The sequence below is a fragment of the Grus americana genome, chromosome 1 (genome assembly GCF_028858705.1).
Source record: "Grus americana isolate bGruAme1 chromosome 1, bGruAme1.mat, whole genome shotgun sequence".
NCBI lineage: Eukaryota > Metazoa > Chordata > Aves > Gruiformes > Gruidae > Grus > Grus americana.
The window spans coordinates 144,982,418-145,000,029 of record NC_072852.1 but is presented as its reverse complement, the minus strand read 5'-3'; the positions used below and the strand labels follow the sequence as shown (position 1 = coordinate 145,000,029).

The 17,612-nt window shown below is 42.4% G+C and overlaps 1 protein-coding gene across 4 annotated transcripts in view; it reads right to left on the bottom strand.

Moving 5' to 3' along the window:
- The window catches only part of CYFIP1 (cytoplasmic FMR1 interacting protein 1), an 81,368-nt gene that overhangs the window by 56,959 nt on the left and 6,797 nt on the right, over nucleotides 1–17,612 (bottom strand). For 3 of the 4 annotated variants that reach the window (XM_054841812.1, XM_054841788.1, XM_054841805.1), the window contains exons 2-6: nucleotides 5,241–5,364; nucleotides 4,998–5,087; nucleotides 3,516–3,593; nucleotides 2,387–2,488; nucleotides 975–1,156 (exon numbers count right to left, since the gene is read on the bottom strand). In XM_054841812.1, the coding sequence (XP_054697787.1) occupies nucleotides 975–1,156; nucleotides 2,387–2,488; nucleotides 3,516–3,593; nucleotides 4,998–5,087; nucleotides 5,241–5,357 (569 nt within the window). In that variant the 5' untranslated portion in view covers nucleotides 5,358–5,364. Of the gene's footprint in view, nucleotides 1–974; nucleotides 1,157–2,386; nucleotides 2,489–3,515; nucleotides 3,594–4,997; nucleotides 5,088–5,240; nucleotides 5,365–10,986; nucleotides 11,125–17,612 lie in introns of those variants that run through there. The other variant, XM_054841796.1, reaches the window with a different exon arrangement.

Genomic DNA, 17,612 nt, shown 5'->3' with positions numbered 1-17,612 from the left:
AGAGGTAGAAATTAAATCTCACGTAAGTGGAAGCAGCGTAGATAAAACTGGCCAGTCATTGCCTGAATAGTTCTCTTTATGAAAGACCACAGATGCTACAGCTGACATAAAGACTGTCTTCCCCTGCTGCTCTGACCACCGTGTTCAACAAAAGATACTCGATTCCATCTGGCAGCTCAAGCACAAAACTTGGCCACTGATATCTCACCCTCCTCCCCCCTCCCTGCTACACCTGCGGTCACAATGACATCGAACAGCAAAGCTGAAACATCTTAAGAACAAGCGTAACAACTCTCAACTACAAATGTCAAAAGTGGATGCCAAAAATAAGACAGGAGTAGCAGAAGTGACCAGAAAGCCAGTTTCCTCTCAAACCTAAAAATAATAGCTTTATTGAGCAAAGTATATTCATTATAGTGATAGGACAAGGGTTAATAGGTTTAAGCTGAAGGAGGGTCGATTTAGATTAGACGTTAGAAAGAAATTCTTTACTGTGAGGGTGGTGAGGCACTGGAACAGGTTGCCCAGAGAAGCTGTGGATGCCCCATCCCTGGAAGTGTTCAAGGCCAGGTTGGATGAGGCTTTGGGCAACGCGGTCTAGTGGAGGGTGTCCCTGCCCATGGCAGGGGGATTGGAACTAGGTGATCTTTGAGGTCCCTTCTAACCCAAATCATAGAGTCATGGAATCATAGAATGATTATGTTTAGCATATACCAAGACAGAAGTATTTGACAGCATGGCATTAAAAGGCAGAAGAACCTTTTGCTGCATGCAGGAAGAACAGCATAAAGAAAATTGATTTACTGAACTGCCTAAGTGCAGCCAATGCATCCCTAGTTTCAAGGAAATCTGGTCCCACGTGAAGGGACTACTTTTGAAGAGAAAGTTGTCAGAAAAAGAGCAACTGCTGCCATCTCGTGGGAGGCCTGTATCCTGGCAGTAGAAACCCACATCCTGTTACTCCTTGCACTTACCGCTTGTAGGCTGAATGGTCATTCTTCACGCTGCACTTCATATTTTTCAACTCATCCAATACCGCAAACATGTTGATGAATTTGCCCAGCGTGATCAGATATGCTTCAGACACAAAGTCCTTTCTCCTCTCTGCGTGGCACAAGCGTCTCACCTCCCCACAAAATCGTTCAATCGCGTTTCTCTATTGGGGGAAAGAAAAAAAAAAGAAAAAATAGAAGAAACAGGGAGTAAAAGCTATGGCATTTCCAGGAAACTGGAGTTGGTCCAATGAAAATTGCCACTGAAGCAGAAAAATGTTTAAAGCATGCAAGGCTAACAAGGCACCAGCGCAGGTTTTTCAGCTCCACCTCTGTGTACTTGCTGTGTGCTACAAGTGTAACGTACGATTTTTGCCACAAAGCTTGCCTGGCACAAGAGGCTAGGTTCTTCTTTTCAGATTAAAGTCATAAAAGTTTTAAATCCCTTTGAAACAAGTGATTTCATGCTTTTTAGGGAGGAAATGTATATGCATTAAAAGGTATGTTCCCTTAAAAAAAAAAAAAAAAAAAATCACAGCACACTGCACATGCCAACTCTCAAAATCATCCTGGCACATGTTTAATGGAGGGCTTATTTCCAAGCATGCATCAGGGCCATTTGAGATCGAGATTACAAGTACAAAAAAGACAGCAACTTTGAATGTAAAGAGGAATCTGTTCTGACTTTAGAGCACTAATGTCCTTGAATGAAAGGAGATTGTTCGTACTCAGTAAGATTCACCAGTTAGGAAAGACGACAGGAAATATTGCATTTCATTCAGTCTCCTCTTCCTGTGTGCTCCAAGGCTGGTAGGCTCTAACTGCTCGGGCTCCCTCTGAATAACGCCTGGAAACATCCTCAGTCCATTGAACCAAATGGCAAGCTGCCAGCACGGGAGGAGAAAGCCAGACAGACTGCTATTCTCCAGCGCCCGTGTAGCTCGGGTGGCTGGCAGGTCACAACAACTGGGTTAGCTTGCCTCAACTATGAATTGCCATATAGCAAAATTGCACCTGCTGCTCTGGTGTCCGTCCAGACTTGTGGATCCCTCACTCCTCAACAAATGGTTTCTGTGCCGAGACATTTGTGTGTATACATGTGACACGTATTATATTTCTATTTCCTTTCTTCCTAAAGTTCCAGATCTCTGTTCCCACGTGCTATGTTGGGACCACATGCAATTATCTTTGATTTTATGCTGAAAGTCTTAACGGAGATCACCTGAAGTTTTTAAGATAGGCATTACAAATTCTGCCCTTCTGTGAGACAATACGTGGGGTTTTTTTCAAAGTATAATGACTAGGTTCAGTATCTGAGCACACAATATCAAGCATACAAAACAGGAATATAAAAATGCAAGCCTACTGACAAATTTTGTTTCCATTCCTTTTACCTGAAAATACATAAAATTCATCAGTTTTGTGACTTCTGGCTCCAGAACTTCCACAGTTTTCTCATAAATTTCTACTCTGTTAGGCTGCTCGTTGCATTTGACCTGAGGATAATTAGAGAGATCATTACACTTGGAACTTTCCCTGATAAAGCCTCAGAAACTAAGATCCTGAGAAAATGCATTATCATCCTCAAGAGACAAAGTTAAGGCATACATTTCTGGGTTTGGTAATTTTATGCTAGTCTTCTGAGTTTCACTGTGTTTAAAAGAAGAAAAAGTATAAGATTTTTCTATTACCTCGCAGCAAATAACCTAGTGTTAAACACCTCTGTATGGTTAGGACAATATTCTTTCCACTTTAAGCCACTTGCTCAAAATCATGCACTAAAATAAGGCCAGAACTAGAAATTAAAACAGATTACCTGATTTCCACTCTAAATATTTAAACCATGGGATAAGCCTTCCTTGCATATAAGTACAAAAATAATTGCATTACAAGCTTCTTATAAAGCAGGCAGGTGTCAACTCATGGTTGAAATTTTGTTCAGTTTTCTGATGCATCTTAATATTCTTCCCACTCCACACCTGTACAACCATTCCCAGACACTTGCAGCTGACCTGTCACCTATTCACAGCATTTTATTTTTGTATACAGATCAAGAAAACACTACATAGCTCTGACATTTAGAAAATTACTATCTAGGATGTCTAGAAACTTAAATGTTTAACCTGAATGTTGTTACATGGTATGCTACTTGTTAAACCTGTTCTGAATTTAAGTATTAAGTTGGGGAGTGGGAAGGGTCCATTCTCTTGAATGAAATTTTGACCTCAAACAGACCCAACAATCAAAGGTTTTCTTTCTAGAGCACATTACCCCTGTTCTACTCTTGACTGACACAAAACCTATGAGGTATTGCTATAGATCTCTTATTAAAAAAAAAAAAAAAAGTCCACCTGGTCCCCAAGTGCTAAAAGACACTGTTCTACAGCATGCCCAGCTTAACAATTCAGGAGTCAAAGTAGACTAAATTTTGGAGCTCATTGACAAAGTTCGATCTCTGCAGCTCCATACCAAAACAAGCCAGAAGTTCACATATTGCATGACAGTTTAATTTTCATCCTTTACCTGAGGAATGGCTCTGGAGCAGCTTCTCCATGTGTATAACATGACAGCATATTCCTGACCTTCTTCTAGCATTTCATTCTGTAAGACAGACACTCAATATAATTAGGCATTGTAATACAAAAGGGTTAAATCCACTTGTCTTCTGTCATTCCAAACTGTTGTCCAAACAAACCTATTTCTTTTACCAGAATGTGTATGTACAAACACACATATATTGCAAGCTGAATGATACATCATTGTGTATGCATGTAAAGTAATATTACCATAATTCACAAGCTCTTTCGGCATATTACATGTATCAGAGCTGACCAGCTACTGATGTCTGGCTTGGCTATAATCCAACAGCTAAAAAAAATTCCATTTATTCTCAGTCATCTGTTTTAGCACCCAACCTAATCCTAAGAGAATTCACATCACCATCTTCATACCACTTAAACCAACAAATACCTATCAGATAACTAGCCAACAACTGCAGCAATTCTGCTTACCTAATGACACAAATTATCATCTCCCCAGATCAGATTGCTTTTTGTGTTTTTCTTTCTTCCCATAACTAAAGACACTGTGATCTATAAATATAAATAAAAATGCTAATCTGGGTGGCGGGCTGGTGTTTGTTTTTCTTTTTAAATTCATGCACTGCAGGTAGAATGGTCAAGGATGAAAGAGTCAGCACATGCAGAGCAATATCCTTTTTAACATGTCAAAGGAGAGGTCCAACAACATCCAAACAATCAAAACAGGTTAAGGAGTCACCAGATAATTTTAAAAGTAGTCTGGTGTAAATTCACATAATTTTCAGTAGCATGTAACCAGGAGCTTAATTTGCTCATTCCACTGTTTGTGAACTGGCCTCTAGAATTACAAGATTATTATTCCTCATTTTCCAAGAATGCCATGAAATGAAACAAGTTGAGCACAGACCAGCATTTGCAGCCTGCAAGTTATTTTGTATCCCAAAACAGCTCCGCCATCAGCAGAGATGGAGTTACTAGCATGAAGTCTTATCTTCTACTGTGGAACTGTTAAAAACCACAGAACACCTTACACAAAAGCACGCCAATAAACCACTAATATACACACTCCTCAGTGAGGAAGCCAGCAAAAACCCTTCAACACCACTAAACTGACAGAGAAATAGTAGAAATTTGGGAGGCTGGAAGGTAATTTTTCATTCAAGTTACAGCAGCTAGCTGTCAATACAACTAATGCACCTCAGAATACTGGAAAAACACACAATGAAAGCAGGAAACTTTTGAGCAACATTGGCTGATCAAGAAGAAATTTTAAAATTATCCAGAAGTACATGAATGAAAAAAGAAAAGCCACACGCTTTTTAATCTTACTGCCTCCTAGAAGTGTTGTATGTAACCTGGTTTCTGGTTTTCTGTGACCACAATTCTTACAATGAACTGCAAGACAACGTGTTCCTCTCCTTTTTTTCCAAGTAATACAAAAGTATATATCTGAACATCTACTTACCATGCTAGAATGGACTGTAGCTTGCTCAATGTATCTTGCAATGCCAGTGACAAATGCATTTCTGTCTTCAAAATTAGTGTTGAAGTTTGGCTAAGGCAAAAAGCAAAATACAGAATTAAATCTTTGGTAGGGAAAAGAAGTTTTGTATGTATTGCAAATATAAACACACTTTGGTTTGTTTTTGTGTTTTTTTTAAGCACATATTCTTTTTCTTAACAGCAAATGGAAATGGAAAAACTATACCTGGTACAGTAGAGATGATGGTGGGGGTTCAATACATGGTTGCTGATCTGGCAATGGTAATTCTTCCAAGAGATCCACGTTGGACAAGGCATCCTCCAGTGTCACTTGAGCAGTCATTTTGCACCTGGTTAAAAAATACATACATATAGATATGTATACACACATACATATAACTTTTTCCGTGTTACTATATACACAGAAAACAAACGAGTAATATGAAGAGCAGGGAACTAGTCATGTTGTGGGAAATGCATGGTTTCCCTTCAACCAAAATAGAAAGGAAACAGTCAAACTGAAACCCAGTCGGTTTTAGTATACAAGTTTAAAAAAGACTTTTAGGACTAGCATCCTCCTCATTACTTTTATGAGTTGAGAAATGTTTCTCTTCCCCTACTGCTGCACACCAGAAATACACCAAAAAGAGAGGAAAGGATGACCTCTAATGCTCAGTTTTGATGTGTCTTCAAACCCTTATGCACAGATACTACTACCAGCCCATCTTCAGAAGACCGGGCTGTCAAAAGGCGCCAGAAGTCTCCAGTGTTTCATGTCCTAGGACACCCAGATCCGCTTTGAGTAGTTAGTGACGGAGAGGCCCAAAACACCTCAAGCTCATGGCAATCTCCATACACCTCTGACGGCTGCCACTGCAGCATGTGGTTTTGCATCAAGAATAGCAACAAGAAGAAATTTTAGGAAGAAAGCACGGGGTGGAACAACCCAATCATTCATTTTGTATAATGATCTCCTCATCCTCCTTGGTGGAGTAAAAAATCCCTCATTTTTAAAGTAATACCTCTAATCAAGCTGTCTCTTTTTTTTCTATAGGGCTTTGCAAGTTATTTTCCCCCACTTACCAGAGCAAAACTGTGCACCTACCATGAAAGAAGCACTGCCCTTGGCTCTAACCAGGAGGGGAGGAACGCTGAGCACCCACACTCCAGAGGAGTGGGGCCCTGCCTGGCACAGGTCACCCTGTGGAGCCCTGCCATCCCCACGTGCTGGGGGAACGGGCAGATCTCACCGCAGCTTTGCCGAACACTCACAAGAGAGCCGGGACGGGCTGGCGATCCCACCGCTCGCTGCACTTTTAGTGGCATGGCAGAAAAGCCTCCTCACTTTCCCTTACCTAATTATGGTTTCCTGGGGAAAGCCCCATAGAAACAGCAGCTTTACCTCCAAGGAAGGGCTCAGCCAACAAAAAAAGAAACCCCAAACCCAAAGCAAAGGGAAGGAAGCAGCCAGAAGTGATTACCTATCTGGTTAGTTCAGAGACGAACCCTGCGTCCCAAGCCATTGCCACAAAGCTAACAAACCGCGTATGGAGAGAGCTCACCAACAACTTTAAACAACCACCATCGGAAAGGTCCGGGGCCCTTTTGCTTCTTGAAATCCCAGCCTAAACCCTACTTCAAGCCTGGGCATATGAGGTTTTGTTAAAATAAATAAATAAATAAACACCCACATTGTGCAATTTGTGTTCCCTGATGAAAAACGAGGAAGGACTGGACTGACAGGAGTGCTGGCTGGCAGACCTGTGCCGGGACGCTTGCCCAGCACCTGCCTACATCCAGCTCAAGCTCCATCACAAGACCCACAGTTATTCTCAAATTAGAGACCAGCAAAAAACCATGGCATCCTCCCTTCGATAAATAAACAAATGCCAAAAAAACTCCACATCTGGGCAAAAATCCTGTGAGGAGGTCACACTCTCAACAGTTTTACCCCAGAGGAAACAGAAGAGAGCTGCCAAGAAGTCAGAGCACTTCAAATAAACAATATTTTAATTTTCAGTCTGAGTATCTATAGATGAAGCTTTAGCTAAAAAAGAAAACAACACAACACTTTACATTAGTTAGTTTAACTGAGAGGCTCCTTCCAACTTGAAACTTTTCCTCCTCTTAGCCTCTCTATCGAAGCAGGAGCACCTGGCCGAGCGGCTGCTCCGGGACGTGCCAGCGGTGGGACCGATGGGCCCACAGCCCTCTCCCCTGCTGCCCCACTGGACAGGCAAACAGCCACAAAGCACCAGCTCCAAGAAAGCACAACGGGGGCACGCTACAAAAAACTGCTCCACCTGTGCTCCAAAAATCACAGCGAAAAATGGCTGCCCGTTCTACACCACAAATTACTGCACCTATCCACGCAAAGGGGAGCTGTCACTGAGTGCAAGGCAAGTATCAGCACCCTCTCCCCAACCCACACATCTTCCTTCTCCTCCCAAACCACAGTACATTGATGACTCAGGTCCCTGCTGCAGAAGAAAGCCAGGCATTCACAAAAGCCAGGCTCCTGACTTGTGTTTCCTCAGCAATACAAGCAAATATTCTGAATACATGGCCCTTAATCCCCATATGTGCTCTTTCAGAAAGCACACCTGCATGCTTTTGGCCTCAATACCTACAATTGCACAGGAGTCATCCTCCAGAATTGGATTTCTGTGTTCAGACTATTAGACTTTAGACTGTGGATTTTTTTTAATAGTTGGAAAATATTTTAAAAATAGAAACTAAAGCATAAGCGAAATCAAAATCTCATCTCCCTTACACTGCTATCTATTTAATAGCATAAGTCTGCAAAAGCCCCGTTACCAGGCCAGAGCCACAAGCTAAGAAACAAAAACTTCCTGCTGCCCTCTGGGTTGTGAAAATAAATATGGGAAGATGCATTTTTCCAAGCCCTTTGGCATGATTTCCCAAAGACAGATCAGCATTTTTCAAACCGGGAAAACATAAGCAATTGGGCACAGCCTGTTACAAAAGCCTTCTTGTTTTAAGGTCGCTTGCTGACAGCTCCACTTCGTAATTTTGCCAAAGGTCTCCACATGCCTGGTGCTTCGTTGGCCAACTTCAATGCTCCTCTTCTCCAGCTTTTTTAGTCTGATACCTAGCAAGACATGAAAGAGGAAGCGGCTCCTTCCTGCTCAGCTTTGACACATTTGCAAACATTGCGAGGGCACGATTCACGTTTCCCCTCCACCCCGAGAAGTGAGCAGCGGAGGTTTGACAACGGCGGGGGGACAGCTGGAGGCAGCTCAGCTACGCTCACGCTGTGTTAGCCAGGAGACAACATCCCACAGCCAGGTGACAGCACCACACAGTCCTCGCCACATCCTCACCTGATGTATAAGCCCTGGCACCAGGACAGAAAAGATTTCCTTGAAGTTCAGGGGTTTTTTTTTTTTCCCTTTCTTTTCTGCTGTTGTTAATAAAACCAGCTCCAAAAGACAATGGTTGTTTCTAATGTACCACAATGGAGGGCTGGCAAAACCAGATTTTTTTTTCCCCCTTAAGTCTCAGAAAAATTAATTTAAGAAAACTAAAATTCCCAAGACACAAAATTGAATGGTTCTGCCTCCTTAAAAGTCATTCACTATGAGTTCTTGCAGGTGAAATTACTTGGCAGGAGAGCTAATACCTTAACAGACTCCTTTATGGCAGAGAACATAAGGAACTTCAAAGACCTGCTTAAAAAATTCAGAAGCTACAGTCTGATTAAGAGTTTACCTAAATGAGAACAGATTAAAACCCTGCAGTCATACTGACAATTATAGTTATATAGGTAAATTTACCTAAGCTGTGAGAATTACTTTCTTACTAAATTCCTACAATGTTGTGTTTTCAGCTTTGTACCTACCCAAGATTTTCCAGGATGGATCTTCTCAGGTAGAAGACCTGTAAGAATTATTTCTAAAATAATCACCTTTTTGTAACTTTGTATCATGACCCATCATTACAGCAGTAAAATCAAAATGCGCTCCAAGAACACATTTTCCTGGATGTACACAACTTAATTAAAAAATATTCATTATCTGACATCCTCTCTCCAGCAGAGAGAATCACATATGCCAGCATGCTATTTTGCTAAATGTTGGTGTTTGATGAGCGCACCCAGCTTTCTAAGCAGGAGACAACAGCATCTGTGCTGATTCTCAGATCCTTTTTCTGGATTTCAAAGCAAGAAAATCCCTGTCTCTTGCACAGACAAGCTTCAGCCTTACAGTGCCAAGTGCCACCGTGTCCAACGATCAGAGATATCAATCACAGGGGTTTTTAGGGAAACTGAGTATGTTAGTGCAAGGCCACTGTCTAGCTTAAATTAAAGATAATCTTCTTTTTCTTCAGTTCTGAAGGAAATGAGCACTGGCTGGGCTTGACCTGCTCAGAAAAGCTTGTGCTGCAGAGCGGCTCACTGAGCCGCCTCCATCGCATTTTGTCCTCAAGAAAAACAAAAAAAAAAAAGGCACCAGACCTTGATGTCCCTTTAGCGTTGTTTACATTTTGATTTAACTTCAGAGCTGGCTTATTATTGAAACATATTCAGACAAAAGATTTGCCAATCTTTTTAAAATGTCATAATTTCTCTACTGTTGTTCACAGCCATGCAACCGCGTGGCACGCAGTGCCCTGCTCACAACATTGCTCTGGTATTTAGAGGATAGGAGTGTCAATCCTAATAGAGAGACTATTTTCACATCTCCATCCTTACAGAATAATGTTGAAGTCTTTCAAAAAAGATCTATATTCTTAACTCCAAGCATATCAGAAAACACCTGACATGCATCTCTCAGCCTTGCTCTTTTAGGCTTCAAACTATCTGGGGAAAAAAAAAAATATGAACAGGAGCAAATTATAGCAAAAAGTCTTTTGGGCAAAAAATAGAAAAGTGACCAGAAGAAATAATGCAAAAACAGAAGGTAAGGACTGAGAAAGCGGAGAGTAGAGAAAAGAGCATTAACTTCAGAATGACTGTGAGAGAGAGGAGCTCAAAGTTTTTTACTTTGTTTTTAATTAAATTCCCCCAAATTCTAGGGAGTTAAGTAGTTATAAAAAAAAAAAACCTTTGCACTTTTAAGATTTCTTCCAGTGACAGAGTTAAGCAGGTCAGATTATTTATCAAAGAGAAGATCAAAAGAGAACTTAGGCACTCAGTCTATAAATAGCTAAAACAGGAAAATGATGCTTGATGATGAGATAGTTCTTATACTTGTGCAGCAACGGTGCACACAATCCAACAGATGTAACTTGTAGCTAGCAACCAAGTTTAAAAAAAAATAAATAAATATGGGTGAAGCAAATGAACTTAAGTAACCGCAGGCTTCTTGAGACATTGTAATAAACGCAGAAATTACCACATGGTTCCTCTTTAGCCTCTGCCACAATCATTTGGCCAAGACTTTCCCAGAAATGGCCTCTAATGGCCTTAAGAATCTATCCAGCTGAACTTTAAATAGACACCCATTTCCAACATTAAAAGTTCAACAACACATAACTGGGTTTGATAATGTCTACTTACAGATGAAAAATAAAGGCCTTCACTACAAATATTATCAGATGAAATTCTATGGCTGCGTTAGACGAGATCAGGAGATATGAGGATGGTATCACGTTATCATAAAACATTTTTTAAAAAAATCAAAACGTATATTGAGTACGCTGAAAATACATAGGGGAAAAATGGGAAGTAACTCCTTGGAGAGGTACAAGTACACATGCCATTTAAATTACTTGCAAACTGGCATTACCCCCGGGGAAAGATTGTCACATGATGATTCCCACAGAAAACAGATAAATAGTGTAATTCAGCCCTTTGGTTTAAAAAAAAAAAAAAAAAAAAAAAAAGTAGAGAGTATCAAGCTACAGTGAAAGCAACTTCTCTTCAGAAGACACTGATTGAGACTATTCTGCAGCAAGCTTTATGGCAATCCTCAAGATCTGACACCCTGGGAACATCTGAGTACCCCCACCTTGAAGTCCTTAAGGATTTATCATCACAGAACCGTCAGAGCAGTAAGCCAGCAGTCTTCCCGCTTGAAACGTGGCAGGTTGCTTGCAGCAGTGACAGTTTCCAGGCGGCTTTCTCTGTCAGCTCCTTACAGCACATCTTTTGCCATACTGCTGTATACTGGAAAGATCAGGCAACAGACACAACTGAGTCTATTGCTACCGCATGCTCATCTCATGCCCTGGAAGGCAAACTTCCATGGGAAATGAAAGAAGGCTGTAGCTGGTAGCACGGCAAGGGAAAGACGTGAGGAGTAAGCAGGTGATGCCGTGGAGAGGGAACCCCTCCTCAGCACCCATGTTACAGATGGAGGTGCAGCAGCCAACCTCACTGCCCAGGGCACTCCAGCTGGTAAGGTGAGCAAAGGCTCATCTCATTTGGGCAACAGCCTAGCTGTTCATGAACACTGATTTCCTTTTATCATTAACCTCTTATGGAAAAAAAAAAAAAAAGTATGAAAGAGACAATAATGTAAAGGACTTGCACTTTTTTTCAGCTTAACCAGCTCAATTACCAGAATGTCCCCAGTAGTCTGAGACTAAAACAAGTGTCTTTGCTCAGCTGGGTTCAGTCGGGTCCTCAAGCTGCCCTGGCATGAAGGGCTGCAGCAAGCTAGTAATGGTAGTTGAAAAAGTGATGGATGAAATAACTTCCCTCCACTCATTCATCCCACTTTTTGATGGGCTCTGAAGAGGGGTGCTGAAAAATGAGGCATGTCCCATCTGCTCCTGAACGAACCGTCTGCTGCTAGGCTGTCCCCATCACAGCAACAGCGGAGCAAACCCCTCCTGAGGTCCTATCCTCTTCAAAGCAGCCCACCTACCGCTGCTTCCTCTGGTGACAGACCCCCTCCCTCCCTGCCCCAAACATACACACCACCATCTCCAACTGTGCTTGGCCGGGCAGGTGGGAAAAGCTAAAGGGGCAAGGAGTTGAGCCACGCTGAATCACAGGGTGAGAAGAGTCAGAGCAGCAGCACTGGCTAACCTCCCCCTGTAATTAATGAAAAGCAACAGGGCACACAGGGAAACACAAGAGTGCAAGGGCTTTTCCAGGAACAAAGCACAAAACAAAGTCACCATGCAGACACAAAAAAAGAGGGTTGAGCACTGAAATTATCATAAACTCTTCATTTTTACAAACGCTAGAAGTCAGGCCTCAGGGACTCATTTACTTCACCATTCTTGGACACCAGTATCTGAAATACACATCTCAAAAAACCAAAACTAAGCAATTGTCCAAAGCTTATATTTTCAGTCATTTAACCATGAGCTCTAAGAAAACTTGAAGTTTAAAAGCAGCATGACTCCATTCAAAATGCAGAAAGTGACACTTCAAACAGCCTAAAACAGTTCAGGAAAACCATATCCTACAGCCACCATAACTGCAGGGCAAGTTCCCACCACACGAGAAGAGAGGTTGGGGCCCCCCAGTCACAAAAGGCTGGATCAGCAGTTCTGGGCTGCAGCTGGCAGCCAGGGACCGCACGCCAGGCTCTGAGCTGGGATCAGCAAAGCCTGACCTGCTCGAGCACAGTTTCTCTCTCTTTTTCCACTGCGGGAGAAGTCACGACAGTATGTTCAGCGACGTGCTAGTGCAACTGCACAAGTGGGGCAAGAAGAGATGCTGCAGCACATCCCACCTGCACCCAGTACAACGTAATCTCTCGGAACAACAACAAAACACATGCAAATATTAGCATGAGAACACAGCCCAAGAAAGCAGAGGTGTTTTGGGACTTTCAGGGAATTGTTTTTTGAAAGATCATGCTCTATGTAACCCAAAAAGATCTCAAACACTGAAATTTGTAAGCAGAAAAAATTATTCCATAGCCAAAAATATGGAGAAGAATCATGCCAAAAAGTGAGATAATTAAGGTGGAGTTTAAATGACTAACAAAAATTTGCTGGATTATAGAGGATTTTAGAATATTTTATGACTTTGCAGATGAGAACACTGTTTCACTTGACTGAAAACAGGTGCTGGGAAGGGATGGCCTGTGCCTTTTTGCAGTCCACTGGACACATTTTTTCATTTTGCTTTTAAATAGACGCATTTGATCTCTAAGTGCTTATACATGTTCCCAGGCTCAAAATAAGAGAAAGAGGAAGTCTGTCTGTACTTCAAACAGCACTTCCTTTGACACTGCCTCTCCTTTCCTAAGTCTGCAAAAGCATCTTTGAATCTTAAATTAAAACAAATCTCAAGCCTGGCGTGGATACTGAAAGTTCTACATACAACAGTTAAAGAGGGAAAAGAAAAGCATATCCTGCAAAAAGGAGGAACAAAGACATTTCGCAGTCCATGCACAGAAGGAGTGAAATTAAAATAGAGATAAATTTTAAAAGATGATTGAATGACCTGCTGAACTGGGGTCTGTGGGACCAGTCTCAGTGAACTCCATGGGAACTAGTGACAACATTCCCACAGGAATAGGCTCGGTCTGCACAGCAGCAGCAGTTTTATCCCTATAGCAACACAACATTTTCAGGTTTCTTCTGTTCCATTGTGTCATTCTTCTATGTTACTGGCTTGCAGAAAATCGATTAAATAATTTTTCTATGAAGAAAATTCGATTCAATATTCTGTGTAATGTATCCTAGTCAAGTTAAACTGTGAGATTCTGATCACAAAAGGTCCTTGTGAAGGGAACAGCTAACAAAAGGAAGGGATTTTCTCTTTCAAGAACAGCACAGCGATTACTATAATAGTCAATTTTCTTTCAAACCTCCAAGATCTCTCTCAAAAATTCCCTTTTAGTTCTATGTTAATTAAACCTATCAATTCAGACTGAGCAGAAAACATTTTAATAGACTGATAACTAAAGTGCTTCAGAGACCAGCAATGGGCTGGATCTTCTCTGTCTGAATGCTCTTTTTTCTGTGCTCTGGACAGCACAAACTGCCTTTTTGCCAAAGGGATCAGCGTAAGATGTTCCTTTCGGGACTGGAGCTCCTCTTCGTTCCTAAGCAACAGATTTGCATAAGCTGAAGGAGCAAAGAAAAATGCTTTTCATATCATTTGCTGGCCTGCCTGATTAAAGTAAAAGATAGAAGAAAGCAAACAGCAGCTGACAGTCCTTTGTGCAACAGATTTGACATACTGTTAAGCTTTCAAAAATACGTCTGTGACTGGAATAAAAAAAGGCTCAATAGGTGCAAAAGGGAAAACAAAAATTCCAGTGCTGAATTATCCCATCCCAGCACCATAACAAGTCCCAGAAGAATGGCCACATAATGGAAACAATTAATTTAGTATTAGATTCCTACAGGGCAGCGTGGCTCACATTAACTGCTTTGCCCTGCTGTTGGAGGGATGCAGGGGAGGAAGCAGGCTTCCATAAGCAGGCACAGATTTGGAGGAAAACATAATGCCAGAGCACAGAAAATCTTTTATTAGAAAATCTCAATTTCCCAAACTAAAAGCACTTTGTATTCAGTCACACGTGAATGTTTCGCTCAACCTTCTTCATTAAGGTAGTCTACATTGCTACTGGTCCAGTTTCTGTCCCCTGCAGGGAAACATTACGACAAGCGATTCCCTTCTCTTTCCACAAGCAATAACTATGTTATGACTGTGCAACCAAAGTTCAAGTGTTCAGTGATGCACCAGTCTTATCATCTTGGACACCAAATTCTGTGCAGCATCAGATACTTTGGTAAGCAATGGCACCACCATTTATGCCACCTAAAAGCCATGCTTTCATGAGTCAGTACTGTTCCTCCCTCCCTCACCATAATGAAGGTCAGGACACCGCTCTTAACAATGCTGTCACGTAGCTGAAACGGCTCGCTGACACACTGACCACCAGCACTCAGATGACAATTGGTCACACTTGCCAATTAACTATAGGCATTCCCTTCCAATGTCCTGGATGAATTCAAGCACATTTCCAATGACAGGAAGGTCTGAGACCTCACTACCGTCACAACAGGTTATGAATGGGAACTCTCAGGGTCTTTGAATGAAGCCTGCATCAAGACTGGTGAGCCATAGTGGGACAGAATCACTTTTCTTGATACCTGCCACCAGATTCAGGTCTACTAGCTACTCCTTTTCAAAGCATCAGTAAGAAAACTCTCCCACAATTAGAGAACATTGTGTAACCCTCGCGCTCCCATATCATTGGCACAAGGCTGGAGTCACTATACTCTTGCTAGCTAGTCAGCACAAGAGTGGGTTTCTCTGTTCTTGCTGTGCTAGCAGCCAGCAGTAGCACATGGATGAGCACACAGTAATTCTACAGCAGCAGTGCCTGCAGTGGACAACGGAGCAAGTGATCACCAGGTATTTCAATACGCAGCCTGGCTTGTATTGTGCACCTGCAGCATCATTCTACATCTTGAAGCTTTGGAGAAGAGATGCAACAACCTGATGATAAAACGTAGGGTCAAATGTTATCCTCGTGCAGGAATCTCAAGCGTAGTGCGATACACGCACTTCAAAAATGGGAAACCGATTCTGTTTGTAGCCACTTGTTTTATTTCAGAATCCATCACAATGATACGGGAGAAGCCTAACCTTGTAGTTTGCTCCAAAGGCATCCCACGCATGTGAACAAGGAGGGAGGGCCTGTCACTGCAGCTTGGTCTGCAGCACACAACCCCCTCTGCAATGGCACTTGTGCTACAAGAATTCACAGAGGGGTTTTTCTTGGTTTGTTTCATCTGTGTACCTAAGACTGAAGTCCAAGATATGACTCCAATATAAAATAAAATTTAAAAATCTGCTATTGGTGGAGCTAGATGGCTGAGGGGGCCTGTATTGATTTACTAATTAATTCTTACATTTTTTTCCATGTTCACTCAGAATTCTAACTCGGCTCTGTATTAATCCTAAACCTACATACAAATTAAAAAGTCTTCCACAGTATTTGGCCTCTCTTCAGGCTGGAATGAAGTTAAAAGATTTAACCATTGCCTCATTCGAGGTTAAGTGTGCTGAGATCTGTTTTGCTACACTTGCCTCACCCCTTTAACACTCCCCCAATACTACATCTTTGAGTTGCATCAACCACAACTTATGTTTTAATTGTACTTCAATTTCCAGTTCTTTCTTTTCATTGCTTCTTGACTAATTCCCCTCCCCTTCTCTTTTTCATGTTCTTTTCCTCTCACCCAGTTCGCTCCTCCCCTGTTGTTTCATCTTCTCTTCTTGTTTTGCTGCGCGGCTCCTGTTATCTCCCGCAGCTGTCCTCAACGTGCATTTCTTCCATACTTCTGTTTCTGATTCTTCCTGCTGCTGCACAGGCGTGTTAAGAAGCAATGCTGCATGGCATTGCTTTGGACAAAACTACAGTTTAGCGCTGAAGCACAGCGCTTATGGCATGTTCAGCAGTTGTGAAAAGCTCTCTTATTTCTTAGCAAGGATAAGATTCCCAAGGTAAGGATTCTGCAAAGAACAAGGAAGGAAGCAGCAAGAGCAGTAACTACCCCGGAAAGAAGAGGAGAAAGCACGTGTGCATGGAGTTAACCCAGTACTGCTCAGACACAGCACCTTTCCTCCTGCAGAAAGACTGCCATCACAGATTGCTCATGCCCATTCGACATGGGTTTGGTTGGTTGTCCTTCGTATCTGGTGTGCAGGGACTGCTGTTACTTTAATCAGAAAGGGCGTACCTGTGTGCAAATGCTGAAAGAGGCAGTGCATGGGGAGCTGAGCACCAGTCTGTCACATTACAGGTGAGGGAGATGAGCCACAGAGATCAAGAGAAAGTCTTTAGTCGGGACTCTTTAGATTTCAATCTAAGCAATAACGCAAGCTCTCAGCCTTAGAAAAATTGTCTATTTAAGCATGTGAGTTCCTGAACTGTACTTTCATTTCACAAGACTGGGGAGAAATAAAGAAGAAAACATTGTTTGCTCAGAGGAGGGGAGGATAGCACTCTCTTCCCAATCTCGTTTCCAGACACGGTTGCTCCAGGGTCACAGAACCACAGAACCATAGAGGTTGGAAGGGACCTCTGGAGACCATCTAGTCTAACCCCCCTGCTAGAGGAGGATCACCTAGAGCAGGTTGCACAGGATCACATCCAGGCAGGTTTTGAATATCTCCAGAGAAGGAGACTCCACAACCTCTCTGGGCAGCCTGTTCCAGTGCTCGGTCACCCTCACAGTGAAGAAGTTTTTCCTCACATTGAGATGGAACTTCCCGTGTTCCAGTTTGTGCCCATTGCCCCTTGTCCTGTCACCGGGCACCATTGAGAAGAGTCTGGGCCCTTCCTCTAGACACTGCTTCTCAGTGGAGCGCACCCGGCAGCAGCCCCTGCCTGCGGGGAGGCCGCCAGCCACAGCACCGCCAGGGGCAGCTGCCCAGGTAGGAGCAGCCCCCCAAGTCTCCCTTCCACATCGCCTCCGCATTATGCCTCCAGCTCCATCTTACAGCATTTGCCCCGATAACATGACAGACATTAATTATACCCAGTAGGTTTTTTTGATGCAAACCTCCAGGTGAAGCTCTGGCTTCAGCACTAACTTAAAATAAGTTTTAAAAGTGAACGAATCAATAAAAATGATTCTTTAACACAGAGGCTGTGTGCTGTCACTCCTACTCCTTCCCTCTACCTGAAAGTATATAGTAAAATCAACA